The 22,603-nt window shown below is 44.0% G+C and overlaps 1 protein-coding gene across 3 annotated transcripts in view; it reads left to right on the plus strand.

The window, feature by feature from the left end:
* Positions 1 to 22,603, plus strand: part of dym (dymeclin) — a 327,900-nt gene that overhangs the window by 132,834 nt on the left and 172,463 nt on the right. For all 3 annotated transcript variants that reach the window (XM_033033648.1, XM_033033656.1, XM_033033666.1), the window contains 2 exons: positions 12,250 to 12,363; positions 22,003 to 22,097. In XM_033033648.1, coding sequence (XP_032889539.1) covers positions 12,250 to 12,363; positions 22,003 to 22,097 — 209 coding nt within the window. The remainder of the gene's footprint in view (positions 1 to 12,249; positions 12,364 to 22,002; positions 22,098 to 22,603) is intronic.

The raw sequence follows: 22,603 nt of genomic DNA on the forward strand, positions 1-22,603 counted from the left end.
GGTAGTGGGGAAACTGCTAGAGTCAGTTATTAAAGATGGGATAGCAGCACATTTGGAAAGTGGTGAAATCATTGGACAAAGTCAGCATGGATTTACAAAAGGCAAATCATGTCTGACGAATCTTATAGAATTTTTCGAGGATGTAACTAGTAGCGTGGATAGGGGAGAACCAGTGGATGTGGTGTATCTGGACTTCCAGAAGGCTTTCGACAAGGTCCCACATAAGAGATTAGTTTACAAACTTAAAGCACACGGCATTGGGGGTTCAGTATTGATGTGGATAGAGAACTGGCTGGCAAACAGGAAGCAAAGAGTAGGAGTAAACGGGTCCTTTTCACAATGGCAGGCAGTGACTAGTGGGGTACCGCAAGGCTCAGTGCTGGGACCCCAGCTATTTACAATATATATTAATGATCTGGATGAGGGAATTGAAGGCAATATCTCCAAGTTTGCGGATGACACGAAGCTGGGGGGCAGTGTTAGCTGTGAGGAGGATGCTAGGAGACTGCAAGGTGACTTGGATAGGCTGGGTGAGTGGGCAAATGTTTGGCAGATGCAGTATAATGTGGATAAATGTGAGGTTATCCATTTTGGTGGCAAAAACAGGAAAGCAGACTATTATCTAAATGGTGGCCGACTAGGAAAAGGGGAGATGCAGCGAGACCTGGGTGTCATGGTACACCAGTCATTGAAAGTGGGCATGCAGGTGCAGCAGGCAGTGAAGAAAGCGAATGGTATGTTAGCTTTCATAGCAAAAGGATTTGAGTATAGGAGCAGGGAGGTTCTACTGCAGTTGTACAGGGTCTTGGTGAGACCACACCTGGAGTATTGCGTACAGTTTTGGTCTCCAAATCTGAGGAAGGACATTATTGCCATAGAGGGAGTGCAGAGAAGGTTCACCAGACTGATTCCTGGGATGTCAGGACTGTCTTATGAAGAAAGACTGGATAGACTTGGTTTATACTCTCTAGAATTTAGGAGATTGAGAGGGGATCTTATAGAAACTTACAAAATTCTTAAGGGGTTGGACAGGCTAGATGCAGGAAGATTGCTCCCGATGTTGGGGAAGTCCAGGACAAGGGGTCACAGCTTAAGGATAAGGGGGAAATCCTTTAAAACCGAGATGAGAAGAACTTTTTTCACACAGAGAGTGGTGAATCTCTGGAACTCCCTGCCACAGAGGGTAGTCGAGGACAGTTCATTGGCTATATTTAAGAGGGAGTTAGATGTGGCCCTTGTGGCTAAGGGGATCAGAGGGTATGGAGAGAAGGCAGGTACGGGATACTGAGTTGGATGATCAGCCATGATCATATTGAATGGCGGTGCAGGCTCGAAGGGCCGAATGGCCTACTCCTGCACCTAATTTCTATGTTTCTATGTTTCTATGTTTCTATTAGTCAGACCATATATTCTAAGAAATGCTTGATTATTCAGGCAGACATCTAAGGTGTCACAATTCAATATGAATAGCAAATCTTCACGTTTTGTAAATGTCTTCAAAGGATTGATAGGTTGCATCAATCTCCTATTTCCCGTTTCCTAGAGATGATGATGATGAAAAGCTAAATGAAAACCTCAGTAGGTCGAGCAGCATCTGTTGTGACAGAATCGCTGTTAATGTGTTGTTTTGCTGACCATTCATCAGAAAGATGATAACCTTTGTGTTTTGGAACTGGTCCAGTCTTTGTGCTGACCATATTTTTATCCGTAAGAAGGAAACTCTATGTTTAGGTTTATTATTTCACGTATACCGAGATACAGTGGAAGGTTTTGTTTTGTGTGCTATCCAATCAAATCAGGTAGTACTATACATAAATACAATCAAGCCAAATTCACGTAAAATAGGTAGAACATTCAAGCTTCTGTACTTTCTGTCTGATGGGAACAGGCGAGTTAGAAAGTTCTTTGATTATGTAAGCTGCTTTCCTGAGGCAGTGTGAGGTGTAGATGAAATTAGTGGTAGGGAGTCTGGTCTGCGTGATGGACTATGCAATATCCAAAACTCTGCAATTTCTGGTAATCTTAGGCAGAGCAGTTCCCAAACCAAGCTGTGATGCAACCTAACAGTATGCTTTCTGTGGTGCATCTGGTTTAGGTTTATTATTGACACGTGTCCTGAGGTATAGTGAAAAGCTTTGTTTTGCATGCTACCCAATCAGATCAGATAATACCATACATAAATACAATCAAGTGCAACTTAAGTACAATAGATAGAGCAAAGGGGAAGATACAGAGTGCAAAATATAGTTCTCAGCATTGAAGTGCAACAACTCCATAGACAAAGTCCAATGGGGTGGAGGTGAATTGGACAGTACCCTAGGTTGTGGAAGAACCATTCAGCAGCCTATTAATAATAGAGGGAAAGATGCTGTGGCTAGTGGTAGCAATGTTACAAAATTTTGAGATTTTAAAAATCAAGTCTGCAATTTATCCCATCAGATAAAGCATAAAAATAAGTTTAATTTGACACCTAATTCACTTTCATATCTCAAGTATTTAAAAAGTTATGGCCATTTTCATACTCGGAAATTAGCATCTTGTTCCCTATTGATTTTCTATGGAGATAACAAAAAAGCTGTGATCGTGGACAGTCAAAAACCCATAACTTTCTTAAAAAGTAAGGGAACTGAATGAAATTTTCAGTTATCATAGATTGAAGCATGCTGAAACAAATATAAAATAATCTTACTTGGATGACCTGAAATTAAAGCATATAATTAGTTAGTTACCCAATTGTAGCTAATTCCAAACTTCAATTACTAGATCTAAACATCTATCTATTTCTTAATAAATGATTAACATTTTTAAATAGCCTAAGTGTCCAAATAATATTCACAAATAATTCACAATAAAACATGATTTTTAAATCTCATTTACATGAATTTATAGGCCAAATGGAAGGAATTTATTGTTTAATTGCTGTAAATTAAAGTCCATTTAAATCAGCTTTCTAGTGGGTCCCTGTGGAACGCGCTGGTTTAGAACGTTCACATTGCGGTGGATTTGTGCCCTCAAATGCCCAGAAAAATACTGCGGGATATAATGGGCCCAAAATTAGCTACTCGCAACAATAAACTTTGTATAAAGGGATCTTAAGAAGCCCTTTTTAACGTAAAAATAAACAGCCTACCTTCCGTTTTCCCCTGTATGAGATCTGGCCCGTTGTCGGCGGTCGGGGGTTTAGAGGTTAATTTTTAAACTACTATAACAAGTAAGGAAAGCCCTTAAAACTAATAATAGCTCAAGCGAGGGAATCTTCCAGCGATTTTTCGTTAATAATCAACTAGGCTGAAAAACCGCGATTTGAACAGCCTAGGGAAAATCGCGTTTTAAACCTGCCCCCCTCTAAACGGCGCCAAAATCGCGCACACGGGCTGGGACAGATTTTCAGCGACGCTTCAGGTAGGCTTTGCAACATACCTACTAGTGGTACGTGCGACCAAACTTCTGTACCTTTTGGCTAACATGAGCAGGGAGAAAAATAAATGACTAGAGTGGGACAAGTCTTTGATTATGTTGGCTACTTTTCTGAGGCAGCATGAAGAGCAGATGGAGTAAATAGTGGAGAGCCAGTTCTGTGTGATGTTCTGGGCTACATTTCCAACTCTGCAATTTCTTGCAGTCTTGGGTAGAACTGTTTCCAAACCAAGCAGTGATGCAATATGGCAGTGTGCTTTCTACAATGCATCTGTAGATGTTTATAAAGGTCATTGGAGAAGTGCTTAATTTCCTCAGTCTCCTCAGGAACTAGAGATGTTGGTGTTCTAAGCTGTTGCATCAATATGGTTGGTCAACAACAGATCATATAACCATATAACAATTACAGCACGGAAACAGGCCAACTCGGCCCTTCTAGTCCGTGCCGAACACTTATTCTCCCCTAGTCCCATCTACCTGCACTCAGACCATAACCCTCCATTCCTTTCCCGTCCATATACCTATCCAATTTATTGGATCATCTGTAACATTACACCAAGAAACTTGAAGCTGTTACTCATTTCCACTTTGACACCATTGATATTGATCGTGGCATGTATCCCACCACACTTCCTGCATTCGATAACCAGCTCTTTTGTCCTGCTGACATTGAGGAAGAGGATGTTGTCCTGACACCTTGTTACAAAGTTCTTTAATTCTTTCCTGCGCTCCGTTTTGTCATTGCTGGTGATCCTGCCCAACATAGTGCTGACATCGGCAAATGGTGTGCGAGGGGGGTGTGGGAGGGGGGGTTTGTGAGTGGGTGTGGGCGGGGGGCTGGTGGGGGGAGGGGTATGTGGGCAGGGGGATGTTGTGTGGGGGTAGAGGGGTGTGGGCGGGGAGTAGTTGTGGGGGAGAGGGGTGTGTGGGAGGGGGGGAGTGAGCTCAGAGAAAAGACGGGAGAAGAGCCATGGGGGAGAGGAGGGCATCACGGGGGAGGGGGGAGGAGCCAGCGAGGTTGACCAGAGGGGTAGTGGCTGGAATTGACGGTGCGATGGGGACTCACAGCGGGCGCTGGTCGCTGGGCGTTGGTCGTTGGTCGTTCTTCTCCGCCAGGATCAGAGTCTCCGCTTTCCGTTTGGCGACATCGGCGACATCTTTCGACTCCGGGCTGAGGTGGGTCTCTGGGCTGGGTCTCCGACTCCGGGCTGGGCTGGGTCTCCGACTCTGGGCTGAGCTGGGTGTCCGACTCTGGGCTGAGCTGGGTCTCCGACTCTGGGCTGAGCTGGGTCTCCGACTCTGGGCTGAGCTGGGCAGGGTCTACGATGCTTTGGGCTGCTTTGGGTTGCTTCGGGTCCCTCCGAAAATTGTGTCCGGTTGGAAACCTCCGCCGGCCATACTCAGCTTCAGTAAAGGCGCGATGGCGCAGGAAGGGGCGGACCGTCCCGGAGAGTGACAGAGGAAGAGACTAATCCGTGCGGCACTGACTGACGGGAGAAGAGATCGATCTGTGCACGCCCAGTTTTTAGGATTTTTAAACCACACTAACTTTTACGACATTCAACTGATCGGAATGAAACTCGATGCACTCGCAGCATAGGAGAACGGTGAGTGAACTGATGAAAAATCGTAGTGCAATCGCAAACCGTTTTTGCACAAATAGAAAGACCCACAAAGCGGAAGATCAGAGTTTTAGTTGTGTATAAAGTTACGGCTTAATTTGTAAACGATTTAATTTGTGGCAGAGCTGCAAACCGTTACCAATGTATACTATAATGCTGACAGCGAATATCTATCACACACAATACAAATAGAATGGACTTGTCGGCTATTTACAGGCAAATTCTGATCTTCAATTGCAGTCGCACAAATCGGAATCCTTCTTAAATGGAAGTTCTTATTTTCCTTTCTAATGAACAAAGTAACCAACAATTACGAACTGTTCCTCTATTTCTTGACATTGAAGTCTGTATACTAGCAAATGAGTTTGAAACTTATAATATGACAATAATAAGAGAGGAAGAGAGAGAGAGAAGCTCAGCCTATGAGAAGTTCTGTCCTCTGGATTGTTTTGACATCTTGTGAGGCCGTACCCTATGCTCACTGACTGACAAAGCTGTTGTTCATAGTTATAAAAATATGTTAATATCAAGACTGTGTTGAGCACGCGCTACGAGATGCAGTATAATGTGGATAACTGAGATTATTCACTTTGGTGGCAAGAACTGAAAGACAGATTATTATCTGAATGGTGTCAGATTAGGAAAAGGGGAGGTGCAACGAGACCTGGGTGTGCTTGTACATTAGTCACTGAAAGTAAGCATACAGGTACAGCAGGTAGTGAAGAAAACCAAATGGCATGTTGGCCTTCATTGCGAGAGGATTTGAGTTTAGGAGCAAGGAGGTCCTACTGCGGTTGTACAGGGTCCTGGTGAGACCGCACCTGGAGTATTGTATGCAATTTTGGTCTCCTAATTTGAGGAAGGACATTATTGCTGTTGAGCGAATGCAGCGTAGGTTCACCAGGTTAATTCCCGGGACGGCAGGACTGATATATGATGAAAGAATGGGTCGCCTGGAATTAGAAGGATGAGAGGGGATCTTATAGAGACATATAAAATTCTTAAAAGATTGGACTGGCTAGATGCAGGAAAAAATGTCCTGATGTTGGGGGAGTCCAGAACCAGGGATCACAGTTTTAGAATAAGGGGTCGGCCATTTAGGACTGAGATGAGGAAAAACTTCTTCATCCAGAGAGTTGTGAATCTGTGGAATTCTCTGCCACAGGCAGTGGAGGCCAATTCACAGGATGTTTTCAAGAGAGAGTTATATCTAGCTCTTCGGGCTAAAAAAATCAAGGGATATGTGGAAAAAAGCAGGAACAGGGTACTGATTTTAGATCATCAGCCATGATATTCATGATGGCGGTGCTGGCTTGAAGTGCCGAATAGCCTACTCCTGCACCTATTTTTCTATGTTTCTAAGCTGTTCTAATGGAAAGAAAAACTGAGCGTCAATGATGGCAGGCAAAGATAGCCAGTACTGGTACAGGCAGTAGGAATGAATGATTTACACAAGGTTAGACAATTCAATATTTAGTCCAGAATGCAGCAATATGCCCAGATAGATGATGAACTCAACATAAAATCAAAGCCATACCATTACATTTCATTTCAAGAAATAACCCCAATTCTATTTTTTTAAATACTTTAGTAAAGGCCACTACCAATAGTGATTGGAATTAATTTATCTCAGCTGGTGCACCTGTCAGGTCATTACAAGTCCAGAACAAGGGGGTCACAGTTTAAGGATAAAGGGGAAATCTTTTAGGACTGAGATGAGAAAAACATTTTTTACACAGAGAGTGGTGAATCTCTGGAATTCTCTGCCACAGAATGTAGTTGAGGCCAGTTCATTGGCTATATTTAAGAGGGAGTTAGATGTGAATGAATGAAAACTTTATTGTCATTCAGATATACACCTAGACACAGTGCACCTTGAACGAAATTTCGTTGCATTTGACTCTCCAATCAGGTAAATAGTAAAAGTAAAAGTGTTAGGTGCGTCCATAAAAATGCCTCATGTGCATGGTTCTGTAAAATAAATATATATAAAAAGTTTTTTAAAAAGTGTCGATATTTAAAAAGTTCTAGCCTTGGTTTTGTTGATTGTTCAGTAATCTTATGGCCTGGGGGATGAAGCTGTTGCAGAACCTGGTTGTCCCGCTCTTCATGCTGCGGTACCTCCTCCCAGAGTTAAGCAGTATAAACAGTCCGAATTGTGGGTGTGTGGGGGCTCTGGTAATGCCCTTAGCTCTAATCAGACAGCGCTTGTACCCCATGTCAATGATTGAAGGAAGAGAAGTCCCAATGATTTTTTCCGCTGTCCTCACCATTCTCTGAAGGCACTTCCAGTCCGCAGCTGTACAGCTGCCGCACCACGTAGAGATGCAGCTGGTCATGACCGACTCAATTGTGCTTCTGTAGAAAGTGGCGAGGATGGGAGGGTGGAGGTGTAAACTTCTCAACCTGCGGAGGAAGTACAACCGCTGCTGTGCCCGTTTTGCCAGAGATGTAATGTTTGTGGACCAGTTTAAGGTGTCCGTTATATGCACCCCCAGGAACTTGATCTTTTTCACCTGCTCCACTGCTGAGTTGTTGATGCAAAGTGGAGTGTGACTGGGCTGAATTTTCCTTCTGAAATCGACGACAATCTCCTTGGTTTTGTTCACATTTAGGAGAAGGTTGTTCCTGCTGCACCAGCTCACGAGCTGTTCCACCTCCTCTCTATATGCCTGGTCGTCGTTATTGCGGATGAGGCCCACTACTGTTGTGTCATCCGCGTATTTGATGATATGGTTAGTAGTGGACCTGGCGACACAGTCATGTGTCATCAATGTGAAGAGCAGCGGACTCAGGACACAGCCCTGAGGGGATCCGGTGCTTGTGGTTAGCCCTTGTGGCTAAAGGGATCAGGGGGTATGGATCATATTGAATGGTGGTGCAGCCCTGAAGGGCCGAATGGCCTACTCCTGCACCTATTTTCTATGTTTCTATGTTTCTACAACTAAAGTGCGAATGTACGGAGATATAGCCAGCCAAGTTCGCACTATTTAGTGACTTTTGATAGTAACTTGGATTGGAAAAAATAGCGTTTAACATTAAGACTTCTGTGGTAACATGGTTTCCAGCTCCATGTTAAGAATGGTCACTTGAGTAACGTGCTAGGTCAATGCCAGGCTCTGGAGTTGTACTTTGGTGTGTGTGCCTTCAAAAGAATAAAGGAAAGAGAAAAAAAGTTATCACTAGGTGAAAAGCACTACACAATTAAAAAAATCATTTTTCAATGATATCTTGGCATTTATGATTTTATGAAACAATTATACATTTATCTGGAACAAGTTGACCCAGTAGTGTAGAAGTCAGAGTTACGCAATTTGGATATCGGCAAGTTACGATCTCTTAAGCTGCAGTAATGACTTTAATATTTACCTGTTGGAGAACATAATGGTCGTCCTTATCCAGATTATTCTTTTCATCTCCAGAAAGAATAGGAATTTATATTATGTTTTGCCACTGAGTATCATTATGAGCAGTTTGTAGACAATAGACAATATTGTTTAAGACAATTTGTTTAAGATGGGGTGCATGTGATTAAATCGAACTTCCATTGTCCCTTGATCGCTGGTCATCTAGTCTTAAAGTGGGCACTCTCTCTTGTAGCGTAGCTCTGGGCACAGTCTTCGATATGGCAGTGTGCAGCATAGAGATGACCTCAGTATTGCATTTGAATGGAAACATAGATCTGTTTTGACAACTGCTGAGGCCAGCCTCCATGCTTTTTGCTGTCAAAGCTAAGACAATTATTGACATTTGCAAACATTTGCTGACACTTGGTAATAGAAAAATATTGTTTAGAATAAAAACATAAGGAGTCAGAAAACAATTAAATACAAAATGTATTAATTCAATTTGCAAAGATTTAATTTACCTTTATTCTGGCAGCTGATGTGATCATTCAGCTGAATGGGGCCACTGTACGTTTGCCAGTTTAAACTTGGCGTAAGCTCAAAGGGCAGACTTCCCAGCATGAGAGCTGAAAAGTCTGCAAAAGTTCACAATGCCCCATTGGGCTCTGAGAAGTACACCAGTTCAATGTAGGGACAGCTGACAACATTGATGGTAGGCAGGAACGCTGCCACCGGCTTAGATCCACACCAGCTCAGGACTTCTGCAAGCAACATTAGGCCTGACGACATTAGGCCTGACGACATGTCAGACAATTGAGCCCAAAGGACATTTTAGAACTGTCAGCAGAGTGGTCCAGATTTTCTGCCTAATAAATTGTAGACCTCATTGGATCTTCTAGTTTTTAAGCAAGTAACTGAGCAGAGATACTGGATTCCTGAGCATTTTCTAAATCCCATTCCCTAGATGGGCTACATCAGTGGGCTCCATTTCAACATTGGACTTTTTAATATGATTTAAGACTAAATTTGAAGTATTTAACTGTTCTAAGAGTGCGCCTGTCTGTATTCTGTTTTAAATTTTGTATTTCAATAACGTGCTGTCCCATAGAGCAATACAGCACAGGATCAGGGTACTTGTCCATATCTGCCATATCTGCGCCAGCCTCCATGCCAATCTAACTTATCCTGGAGCATAGGAAACTGAGGAGTGACATTATATAGATATTTTATATGAGGGACAAAGATAGGGAGAAGGCATACATACTTTTTCCCATGGTTGTGGATTCAAGAACTAGAAGGCATTGGTTTAAGGTGAGAGGGGAAATATTTAATAGAATCATGAGGACACCTTTTTCCATGCAGAGGGGAGTAGGTATATGGAATGAAAATGGAAGAAACGGATGAGGCAGGTACATTAACAATTTTAAAAGGCATCTGGACAGGTACATGGATAAGAAAGATTGAGAGGATATGGGCCAACATGGGAAAATGGTTCGAGCTTAAATGGGCACTTGATCGGCATGGACAAGTTGAGTTGAAGAACCGGTTTCCGTTTTGGATGGCTCTAGAACAGATCATTGGAACTACAATGTCTGTGCTGAACAAAGTGCCAAAATAAACTAACCTCATCTGCCTGCACATGATCCCTATTCCCTGCGAAGGCATTTGCTTGCAGCGATATTTTTCCGTAATGCGGTTACCAGAACTGCATGCAATGCTCCAAGTATGGCTTATCCAAAGGCTTATAGAGCTGCAACATGACCTACTGACTCTCATAGTCAGGGCTCTGACCAATGAAGTCAAGCATCCCATATGCCTTCTATACCACTATCTACTTGTGTTGCCACTTTCAGGCTGCTATGGTCCTGAAATCCAAGATTCTTCTGCACATCAATGCTGTTAAGAGTTTTGCCATGAAAAGTGTATATCTAAACTTTATCTTTTATCTCTCAAAGTATAACACTTGGACTCGGCAACAGAACTGAATGAATGCCGACTTCATAAGGAAATGTGTGATGGAGCCTGTTCCCATGGACACCATCCGAGTGTTCACCAACCAGAAGCCTTGAATGAACTAGGAGGTCCATATTCTTCTGAGGATCAGATCTTGGGCATTCACGTCTGGCGATGCTGTCATACAAGGTCCAGATGTGACCTTGATAAGGCCATCAAAAAGGCTAAAAGGGACTTTCGCTCTAAAGTGGAGGATGAGGTGGATGTTTGGCAGCTATGGCAGGGTTTGCATGCCATAATTTCCTTCAAGGTGAAATCAGGAGCAGCTCAAGCGACGGCGATGCATCACTCCCTGACGAGCTCAATGCGTTCTACGCACGCTTTGATAGGGAGAATGCTGATGTGCCTTCCTGGGTAACCATAGACCCTGATGATATTACAATCTTAGTCATAGACGCTGACATCAGAATATACATCAGGGGGGAGAATGCTCGAAAAGCATCTGGACCTGATGGTATACCTGGTCAAATTGTTAAAACCTGTGCAGACCAACTGGCTGGAGGTTTTGCGAGCATCTTCAACCCGCAACTGATTTTAGATGATCAGCCATGATCATATTGAATGGCGGTGCTGGCTCGAAGGGCTGAATGACCTACTCCTGCACTTATTTTTCTATGTTTCTAACCCCTCTTTATTGAGGTCTGAGGTTCTGACCTGTTTTAAAAGGGCATACATAATACCAGCGCCCAAGAAGAGTAAGGTGACGTGCTTCAATGACACCGACTGGTGGCACTAACATCCGGGATAATGAAGTACATCATCATCCATGCTGGTTACCCAGTTCAAAGAACTGGGTCTCTGCTCATCCCTCTGCAACTGATCCTCAACTTCCTCATCAACAGACCACAATCTGTATGAATTGGCGGCAACACTTCCTCCTCGCTCACCATCAGCATAGGAGCACCTCAAGGATAGATACTCAGCCCCCTGCTGTATTCACTCTATACTGGACTGGACACAGTTCCAACTCAAGCTTCAAATTCGCTGTTGATACCACCGTTGTTGGACAAATTACAGATGACAATGAGTATAGAACAATAACCTTGCTCTCAACGTTATTAAAACTTAGGAACTGATGTGGACTTTGGAAGCGGAATGACGAGGATCCACAAACCTGTCTTCATTGCCAGGATGGGGGAGGACAGAGACAAAAACTTCAAATTCTTGGGTGTGCACATCTCTGAAGATCTGTCCAGGACCCAGTACATTGCAGAACCACAAATCCAGTACCAGATATTTGTGGAAGATCAACCTGAAATAGAAAGGAAAATGTTAGTCGCAGTTCCTCGAATCATGCTGAAATAAGTAATGCGGGATCGTGAAGTTGATGGATTTCATGCTCAACCATCAATCAATCAACAACCAGAGCAGCAATTAACAAAGCTAACAGGATGCTGAACTCTAACGGCCTTTACTGTTTTTCGTGCCTAACATGCAAACATTTACGTTTGCTTAGGTTTTAATATCCAGTTTAACAATGAAAATTAAAAATAGTACCGGACGCTTATCTTTTGTGAAATTGCTATCAACAAATACTTTCATTCTTAGTTCTTAGTTCTGGCACTGCACTAGAACTTCAATTGAGGTAGTCATTGAAATATGCTAGAATGAAAACTGGTCATGATTTCCATAATATGTCTCTGAAGACAGTGGAGTGATTTGTAAAATAAAGTGCCAATAAACTGTGGGGGCCTTGATATTGTAGTACATGTTGGATGCTGCAATTATACAGTTGTACATATTTTGATTTTTGTTGACCCCAAATGCTTGTTTAAGTGGCTTGTTTCCTTTGCTGGTTTTCCTTTTAAAAAAGAGATTTTGTTTTCCTTTCCTCATTTGCTCTCTCACAGATACTAAAAAATATTACTTGGTATGCTGAACGTGTCCTGACAGAAATCTCCTTGGGAAGTCTGCTTATCCTTGTGGTGATTAGAACAGTCCAATACAACATGACCAGAACCAGGGTAAGAGCTTTTAAAATATGCTTTAAATTTATGAATACAGTCTTTATAATTTAATTGTTTCATATGATATAGGGCATGATACATGATTTTACAAGATAATGTAAAAATTATCCCTAGTGTGTGTAGGATTGGGTTAATATGTGGGGATCGCTGGTCGGCGCGGACCCGGTGGGTCGAAGGGCCTGTTTCCGTGCAGAATCACTAAACTGAACTAAACTAAATCCAGAGTATATGGCTCTCTCTCTCTCTCCTTTCTCTTTCCCTCCCAAACTCTCCAATCTCCCTTTCCCTAGCCCCCTCTCCCTCCTTTCCACCCTTCCTCTCCCTCATCCTTCCCCTTTTTTCCCCACTCCATCACCTCACTGACCTCTCACCGTAGCACCCCCCTCTTCCCAGTCCTCCCACTATCTTCTTCCACACTTCTTCACCACCCTCTCTATCTTCCCTTCAGCTCCCTTTCATCTTCCCCTTTCCCATCCAACCCCTCTCCCCCTTCCTTACTGACCTCCAACTCTACCCCTTCCTCCCCATCATCCCCTTCTCCTTCTCTTCATCCCTCCATCCCCCACTTCAAATTCCACTCTCTCTTCAAATTCCTCCTCTCTTCAAATTCTATCCCTCTTCCCCTTCATCCCCTTCTCTCCCTCCTTCCCTTCCTTCTTCCTTCCCTTCTTCCTCCCTCCCCTTCTTTCCCTTCCTCCCCCTTCTCTCCCTCGCTCTCTCCCTTTCTCTCTCCCTTCCTCCCTCCCCACCTCTCCCTCCTTATCTCTCTCCCCTTCTCTCCCTCCCCGTATCTTCCTCCCTACCTCTCCTCTCCTCTCCTCTCCTTCCCACTTGTTTCTCCTTTCCCTCCCTCTTCTCTCCCTCCCCTTCTCTCAACCTCCCTCCCCTTACCCCCTTTTCCCACCCCCTCGCAACTCCCACCTTTACCCTCTCCCCCCCTCTGCTCCCCCCTCTGTTTTCCCCTCTTCCTTCTCTCTCCCCTTCTCTCCCACCTATCTCCACCCCCCCCCCCCCCCCCCCCCCCTATGAGATGAGGAGAGTTGAGGACTGACACTTTTAGATGTTTTTGCAACAATTGTGTCTGTTTCTGGTTTATCAGGATCAGAAATGGAGGAATCATTAGATTTTCCTTCTAGGCTGTGGGCCGAGCATCGAAAAGGTGTCCAGAATTTTTCGTGACCCATGTCTGGGAACAATTTGAAATTTTGCACAGATTTAGATAAAATATAATTGAGAAGTAAGTCATAACTCGTCAGTGCCAAATGTTGCACCTTAATTAATTAAGCTAATTAGAAAATTAGATTGAAAAAGTAAGCGCCATCTAGTGTTCAATGCTCATATTACTCCATTGGGAGCCGAATTCCATGCTGCTGTCTATTTAAACCATATATTATTATACCATATATATATATGACGTGAATATGACTGTAATTATATATAATTATATTGTATAAAAATAATACAATTAATATAATTGTGAGTGTGTATTTTGAATGAGACTGCCGCAGAGGTCCAGCTCCTGAACCAGCCTCATTAATGGGTGAGGGAAGTTCCTGTGGGTTCCCCCGTTTACTGAACCGCACTGACTGCCAGTGGGCAGAGTGGGGGTCACGGCAGTAGTGGGACTGGGGCAGTGCTAGATTGGGGGAAGGCGAAGGCATCTTCCACTCAGAGGAAAATGCCTAACCCTAACCCTAACTCGCCCCCCTTCCAGAGCTGCCCACGGCTGGAGCTGGAGCCGCTTTGGGACTGGCTGTGGGCCCCGTAAGTGTGGCTGCTCAACGCGTCTACCTCAGCCAGCATGTCCTTCTGGATCATCATAGTGATGATGGTGGGGAGCTGCACTGCCCTACACGCCGCCCAGGCCGCCTTCAGCACCCGCATAGCGCTGGCTCTGTCAGTCCGCCCGCTCGCTCGCTGCAATACCGGCCTACCGACAGCCCGACCGATCCATTACAGCATCCACGGGCCAGCCCGACCGACCCCTCGCAGCTCTGACCGGCGGCCCGACAGCCTGACCAATCCTTCGCAGCATCCACCGGCCCACTGACAGCCCGACCGATTGACTGACCAACTGACTGACTGACTGACTGACTGACTGACTGACTGACTGACTGACTGACTGACTGACTGACTGACTGACTGACTGACTGACTGACTGACTGACTGACTGACTGACTGACTGACTGACTGACTGACTGACGACTGCGACTGCCTGACTGACTGAATGACTGCTGACTGACTGACTGACTGACTGACTGAACTGACTTACTGACGACTGACTGACTGACTGACTGACTGAACTGACTGACGACTGACTGACTGACTGACTGACTGACTGAACTGACTGACTGGACTGACTGACTGACTGATGACTGACTGACTGACTGACTGCTGACTGACGACTGCTGACTGACTGACGACTGACTGCTGACTGACTGACTGACTGACTGACTGTACTGACCTGACTGACTGACTGACTGACTGACTGACTGAACTGACTGACTGACTGACTGTACTGACCGACACTGATCGACTGACCGACTGCTGACTGATTGACTGACAGACCGACCATAATCCTAATCTTAACCCTAGCTCTACATTTTTATTTATCATTTTTATTTAACAGTTCACATCATAACTTTACAAAGATAAATCAATTGTTAAACAAAATTATCAGCAAGGTTAGCATTACCTTTATTCCAATCAAAACCCTGCTATTGTTTTGATGTAATTCGGAGGCAGCCATGATCCCAGAGTGCTCGCTGCCTAGCGACCATGAAACAAAGTGCGTGATTGGTCAATTGGCGTCCGACGCAATGTCAAACGTGCATTGATTGGACAATTACTACTCGGAAAATTTGAGGTTTTTCTCATAATTTAAAAATATGTGCAGGTTTTGGTCTTGACGAGTTTCAGGTATGATTTCTATAATATTTTTACACAATATGTTAAAAATTCAGGTAGTTACGTGATTTGGGTCACGAACTTAAACGAAAAAGCACCTCCGCCCACAACCTATTCAGCCAATGTTAACATCGTCAGAGGCGAATAGCTCCCATTTTTATCTCTGCTTTCTTGTTTAAGTAATATTTGCTACCCTCAAATTGCAGAACCATTCCAGCATGTGTAAAATGTTGGAAAATATCCAGAGTATCTACTAGCTCAGGCGCCAACTCTTTCAAAACTTTTTCCAGCAGTATGTTTATTTTACCAATATCAATTTCCTTTATTTCCTTATTTGCATTGACCCCTAGTTCTCCATGATTTCCGAGATTTTTTTTGTCTCTTCTGTGGTCAGACGTGAAGTATTTATTTAATTTTTCTGCCATTTACCGGTACTTATTCCCCATTATACATTTTTCCATTATCTATAAAAGGCCCATGTTTTTCTTTGATAGTCTTTTAATTCATCAATCTAGTTTAATTCTTTCATCAATCTATTTCGTCCAATTTACCTTACTTTATTAATTTCTTGGGCATCCTTTGATAATTTCTAACATAGTTTTTCCTGCACGGTTCATGTTGACTCTGCCGAGTCCCATTATTATTTTCTAATTGCCCTTTTGCCACTTCCTTAATGATAGATTCCTGCAATTTCCCAAACCACTGATATCAGATTAACCGGCCAATAGTTTATTTTCTTCTTTCTCCTTTCAAATTGTGGGAGTGGTTCCAGAATCTGTGGAATGTTGGAAGATGACAACCAATTCATCCACTATTTCGATAGCCACCTCTTTAACAAAATCTTGCGGTACAGGTCATTAGTCTTCTTCAGTCACTCTCCACCTCCATCCCCCACCAGGAAGGTCTTAAAGCACTCCATTTCTTCCTCGACTGCAGAACCAGCCAATTTCCATCTACTAACACACTCCTCCGCCTAGCATAGCTGATCCTTGCCTTTAACAACTTCTCCTATGACTCCTCGCACTTCCTCCAAGTCCAAGGCATACCTATGGGCACCCGCATGGGCCCCAGCTATGTCTGCCCCTTTGTAGGGTACGTCGAACAATCACTGTTCCAGGCGTACACTGGCCCTATTATCAAACTCTACCTCTGCTACATTGACGACTGCATTGGTGCTACCTCCTGCACCCATGCAGAACTCCCTGACTACATTAACTTTACGACTAATTTCCATCCTGCACTCAAATTCACTTGGACCATCTCCAACATCTCCCTACCGTTTCTTGATCTCACCATCTCCATCACAGAAAACAAACTATCAACTGACATCTATAAACCCACTGACTCCCCTAGCTATCTAGACTACACTTCTTCCCACACTGCTTCCTGTAAAGACTATCCCCTACTCCCAATTCCTCCGACTACGCCCAAGATGAGCTGTTCCATACCCGGTCATCGGAGATGTCCTCTTTCTTTAGAGAACAAGGGTTCCCCTCTTCCATTATAGGCAGGTACGGGATACTGAGTTGGATGATCAGCCATGATCATATTGAATGGCGATGCAGGCTCGAAGGGCCGAATGGCCTACTCCTGCACCTATTTTCTATGTATGAGGCCCTTCCTAGGGTCTCCTTGATATCCTGCAGCTCTGCTCTTGCTCCCCCTCCCCCCATTTGTAACAGGGACAGAGTCTCCATTGTCCTCACCTTCCACCTCATCAGCCGTCGCATACAGCACATAATCCTCTAACATTTTCTCCATCTACAACGGGATCCCACTACCAGCCACATCTTCCCATCCCCACCCATTTCCGCTTTCCGCAGAGAACGTTCCCTCCGTAACTCCCTGGTCAACTTGTCCCTTCCCACCCAAACCACCCCCTCCCCAGGTACTTTCACCCTGCAACCGCAGGTGATGCAACACCTGTCCCTATACCTCCCCACTCGACTCTGTCCAAGGACCCCAACAGTCTTTTGAAGTGAGGCAGAGGTTCACATGCACCTCCTCCAACCTCATCTACTGTATCTGCTGTTCCAGGTGTGGACTCCTGTACATCGGCGAGACCAGGCGCAGGCACGGCGATTGTTTCACTGAACACCTCCGCTCGGTCTGCCTAAACCTACCTGATCTCTTGGTTGCTCAACACGTTAACTCCCCCTCCCATTCTCACACTGACCTTTCTGTTCTGGGCCTCCTCCATTGTCAGGGTGAGGCCCAGCGCCTCATATTTTGCCGTGGCAGCTTACACCCCAGTGGTATGAACATTGACTTCTCTAACTTCAAGCAGCCCTTGCTTTCCCTTTCCCTCCTTCCCCTACCCCTTCCCAGTTCTCGACCAGTCTTACTGTCTCTGACTATATTTTATCTCTGTTTGCTTTGTTGTTACCATCTCCAAACTAACAATGAGCTATTCTATATTTTCCTTGATCTGCATTCCCTTTGTCCTGTTTTCACACCTTACACTTCCTATCTATACACTTCCTTATAAATGTACCGCCCACCACCCTGACATCAGTCTGAAGAAGGGTCTCAACCCAGAAACGTTACCCATTCCTTCTCTTTAGAGATGCTGCCTGTCTCTGAGTTACTCCAGCATTTGGTGTCCATCTCAGGTGATAAGTCTTGGCAATTTCAGTCTTTCCACCTTGCATTCATTCTCTAGGCCTTGTGCTTTCTTCTGAACTGTGGCTATTCCCCTCAAGCAGGGTCAAATTTCTACTTCAAAAGGATCTTGCATTTGCAGACAATTATCTCCCAAAGTGCCTCTTCATTTTCATCAAACCAGTACTGAAATTTTCTGGCAGAGAAGCCATAGGTATCTTCTCAGCTGCCAGGTATGGTGTATTTCTGGGCATTCTGCAACGCCTGTTGGTTGAGGATCTTCAGCTGGTTTCTAAGGTGCTGTCTGAGAACCTGAGAAGAGCTTGGTTTAGATCTTCAATATTGATTGTCCAATCGCAGTTTTTTTCTGTCGGGCTACACTGCTTTGGGGCCAGGTTGATGTAGATAATAGAGCAGATTAGTTAATTATCAATCCAGCAGTGTGAACATGTGGATGAACAGTCCAGCAGCCCCTTCCTCAGATGATAGCAGAATTTAATAGCTGGCTATGCCTGATTGAGAAGTGTTTACTTTAGTTTAGTTTAGTTTATTGTCACGTGTCCCATGGTAAAGCTTTTTTTGCATGCTAACCAGTCAGCGGAAAGACAATATATGATTACAATCGAGCCATTCATAGTGTACAGAGAGATTTAAATTTGTGGATCGATTGTAATGTGTGATTGCAGATCTGCATCTGTGACTAGCACACCAATAGATGCCTGGGTTGGGCGCCTTGGAAGTTGTTGCCATGGTGTCTTGACCTGGTCTCTTTGATAGAATACCTTTTCAAACTTTCTCAGGTAATGAAGTAACCCAGGATGTTCAGCTTGTTTCCCTTTGTAATATGAAGATATGAAGCAGCTTACCATTATTACGCAAATTCCACTTCATGCAAATTCCAGGTTTAGGGTCCATGTGCCATTGACCATAGTATATAGAACAGACCATAGAAAAGTACAGCACAGGAATGGGCCCTTCAGCCCACAATGTTTGTGCCAAACATGATGGCAAGCTAAACTAGTCTCATCTGCATTCACATGATCAATGTCCCTCCATTCCCTGCATATCCATGTGCCTATCTAAAAGACCCTTAAATCCCCCCCCCCCCTATTGTATCTGCCTCCACTACCGCACGTTGGGCTGTCTACCCCAACTAAAAACCTCTCTTAATTTTATATACTTACTAGACCAAGTGCAGACCCGTTGGGTCTGTTCCCCCAATGTGCGGTTGCAGGGGGGGGGGGGGGGGGGCATGTGGCGTCACACATACTAACTACCACCCCGCACACACGCTAACTACCTCCCTTGATATTATATTGATATTATGAATTTGCTCCTTTTACCCCATAACCGCCCTATCCACTGACGCATAGCCCCCAACTCGCAGGCGTGTCTAGAGAGGGGGTGGGGGGGGTAGAGAGTAAGGGCAGAGAGAGAATGGGGAGAGAGAGAGGGGCAGAGACAGAAGGGCAAGAGACAGAGGGAGAGGGGGTGGAGGGGAGGAGGAGAGGGTGGGTGGGCGAGGGGGGGAGGGTGCGGGAGGAGGGGAGAGGGAGATGGGGGGAGGGAGAGAGGGGGAGGAGAGGGGGGAAGGGAGAGAGAGAGGATGAGGATGGGGGAGGGGAGGAGAGCGGGGAGGGTGAAGGGGGGGGCAGGGGGAAGGGGGTGGTAGAGGGGGGGGGATAGAGAGGGGTGGGGGAAGGGGAGGTGAGAGGAGAGGGGTGGGGGAGAAGAGGGGGAGAAGGGGGAGAGGAGAGGGGGAGGGGAAGTGGAGAGAGAGTGGAGGGGGAGAGGGGAGAGGGAGAGAGTGGAGGGGAGAGAGAGGGGGGGAGAGAGGAGGGGGGTGGGGGAAAGGCACTGGGGTGGAAGGGAGGGAGGGAGGGCGAGAGATCTCCCACCCCTGTCCCATTGTGATATCATATGTAAATGAGATCCTTTGTGATTAGACATCTGTGAGATGGCACTGTGACTCATGCAGCAGTTTGATTTTAGTGGGACCACGTGAAGGTTCCAATCTCCCACCCCTGTCCCATTGTGATGTCATATATGTAAATGAGATCCATTGTGATTGGACATCTGTGAGGTGGCACTGTGACTCATGCAGCAGTTTAATTTTTTTTTAATTTGTTTCGTGAACAATTTTATTCAAAGTCTGGGGAAATAATTGACCAAATCTTATACACACACACACACACAGTTTTAATGCATCCTCGGCGCATCCTCTCTGTACCCCGGGAGCCAGCCGTTTATCTCCGGGTCGTCACAGAGGACCGATTCCCGAACGCTTCAGACCCCGAGTACGGGGAGTGGCCGGGCGTGGGAGACAAGATACTGGGGAATACTGACATTGAAGGACATAGGATGGATTGACTGTAAAGGGGTCAAGGGGAGGGTTGGTTTGCTGGAGGGGGCTGTGCAAAGAGTCAGTGGCAAGGGTGTTCCATACTTAATCCACTTATATGCATGTTGAGTGGCTGGCACGATTAAATATGTGCACAGGCAGATGAATGGAGAACTAGTCTGTAATTTTAGCATCATCAACCGCAAGAGTCAAGAGAGTTTTATTGTCTTGTGTCCCAGATAGGACAATGAAATTCTTACTTGCTGCAGCACAACAGAATATGTAAACGTAATACAAAACGGAAGATAAAGGTTCAGTGTGTATATAGACCATAGACCATATATACACATTAAATAAACTCTGCTGCACAGTTTCCAGCTGGAAGCTTTCAATTCCTTGAATGCGTTATGCCTTGCTGGTTTATATTGTTGGCAGTGCATTTCATTCTTCTACGTATTCAAATCAATTTTTGAAAAGTTATTTGTTTTTACATGTAATTAGATGTTTAATGCATGTAAAATTGTGAGGCCAGCCCATTTACCTATCCTGTTAAACTTTCTGAGGATCAATAGCTTGCTGAAATGGAAGAACCAAGAAGATTTTTTCCTAAGCTTTGAGCAATTATATTACCATTCTCTTCCATCTGTCAGACCTGGTTTCATTGGACCTTTGTGATCATGGTTTAATGCCTTCCAGATGCTTGCATGAATGCATTGAACAAAGACATGTCATTTCACTCTAAATTAATGGTGAGATATTGTGAAACTTGCCTGCAGATTTTCAAGAACCTATAAGCTAGGGAATACAATTTTTTTACGTTACTTGAACATATTATTGATTTATTTATGTTTGCCTCTTTCTGGAGCTCACTATAAATGTTTCTTTTGGGAGCAGTACGTCAGCTGATGTTGACATCTTGTGCATAAGTATACTCAAGGCTGAGATTAATAGTCCTTTTGGATGCTAAGAGAATTGGAGATGAGAATCAGATGACAGTAAATTTGAGGCACCGAATTAGGTCTGATTTTATTGAATAGTGAATGGATTAGGCTTGAGAATCATTTTCCTACTTTTCCTTCCAGTTCCCAATGTCCTTGTCTGCTCTTCCCATCTCTGCCTTTCCACAGTCATACTTTGCTATCGGGCCTGCAGATTTGAGCATTTCTTTTATTTACTCATGTTCCTCTCCACCTACTTATCCTTTTAAGATCTTTCTTTAAATTTCAAAAAATAAAATTGGAGGAACTCAGTGGGTTGAACACCATTTGTTTAGAAACACAGTATGGAAACAGGCCCTTTGCCCACAGGGTCGCGCTGACCAACGCATTTACAGAAGCCATTTGACCCACAAACCTGCACATCTTTGGATTTTGGGAGAAAACCTGAGCACCCAGAGTAAACCTACGCAGTCACAGGGAGAACATACAAACTCCGTACAGACAGCATGTAGTCAGGATCGAATCTGACTATCTGATAATGTAATGCAGCAGCTCTACAGTTGTGCCACTATGCCAACCATTTATAGGTTGTGCAAGGAATTGTACGTTTTTTGGGACCCTGCATCCGTCCAGCATCTGCACCCCTTGTGTTTCCTCTATATTCAAATTTATCTCTTTAATGAAACTATCACTCGCATATGCTCTAATTTATCTTGGCTCCATTTTTGTCCCAAGTTTCTATGAAATGTCTTCAGTGATTTTTTGATGTTAATAGCATTATTGTATAATGGATTATTTTATTATGTTATGCATCGACATTACCTCTTTTTATCCATATTTTTTGGTTAGGACAAATACCTTCACACAAATTGCTTGGCAGCGTTAGCCAACATGTCTGCTCAGTTTCGGTCATTGCATCAGTATGCTGCTCAAAGAATTATAAGGTAAGATTTTTCTGATATTCTTGCAGAATCTTTGTTCTAAATTTTAGAGTGGATTTATATTTTCCTAACTTTTTTCATTAAATACTTTCTCACATGTGTCTTTACCAAAAAAAGAGTCCATTCCATTTTCCTATTACTAAGGAACAGCCATACTGTGAGAGAATTTAATTTGACTTTTGTTAACAACTTAATTGTAGATTTGGTATATTAAAAAGTAACATTAGATTTGACATCCAACGCAAGCATCCATATAGAGTTTTTACATTATTATTTCCACATCCCATTTCTGTACAGGATTTATGGAATAAATGCAGAATAGACTGCTTGGTGTCGTGTCTTTTTCAAAGGGGCAATTAAATAATTTTGTAACATTCATCTCTGCTGCAATTTAAACTGTCTTTATTTTTCGCAGACATGCCCTGTTATATGGCTACAGAGTATTCATGTGACAGTTAAATTCTTTAGGAAATGTTGGAACAGTAAAGGCACCAAATTGATTTGTTTTT

Source organism: Amblyraja radiata, chromosome 1, assembly GCF_010909765.2.
Source record: "Amblyraja radiata isolate CabotCenter1 chromosome 1, sAmbRad1.1.pri, whole genome shotgun sequence".
Lineage (NCBI taxonomy): Eukaryota > Metazoa > Chordata > Chondrichthyes > Rajiformes > Rajidae > Amblyraja > Amblyraja radiata.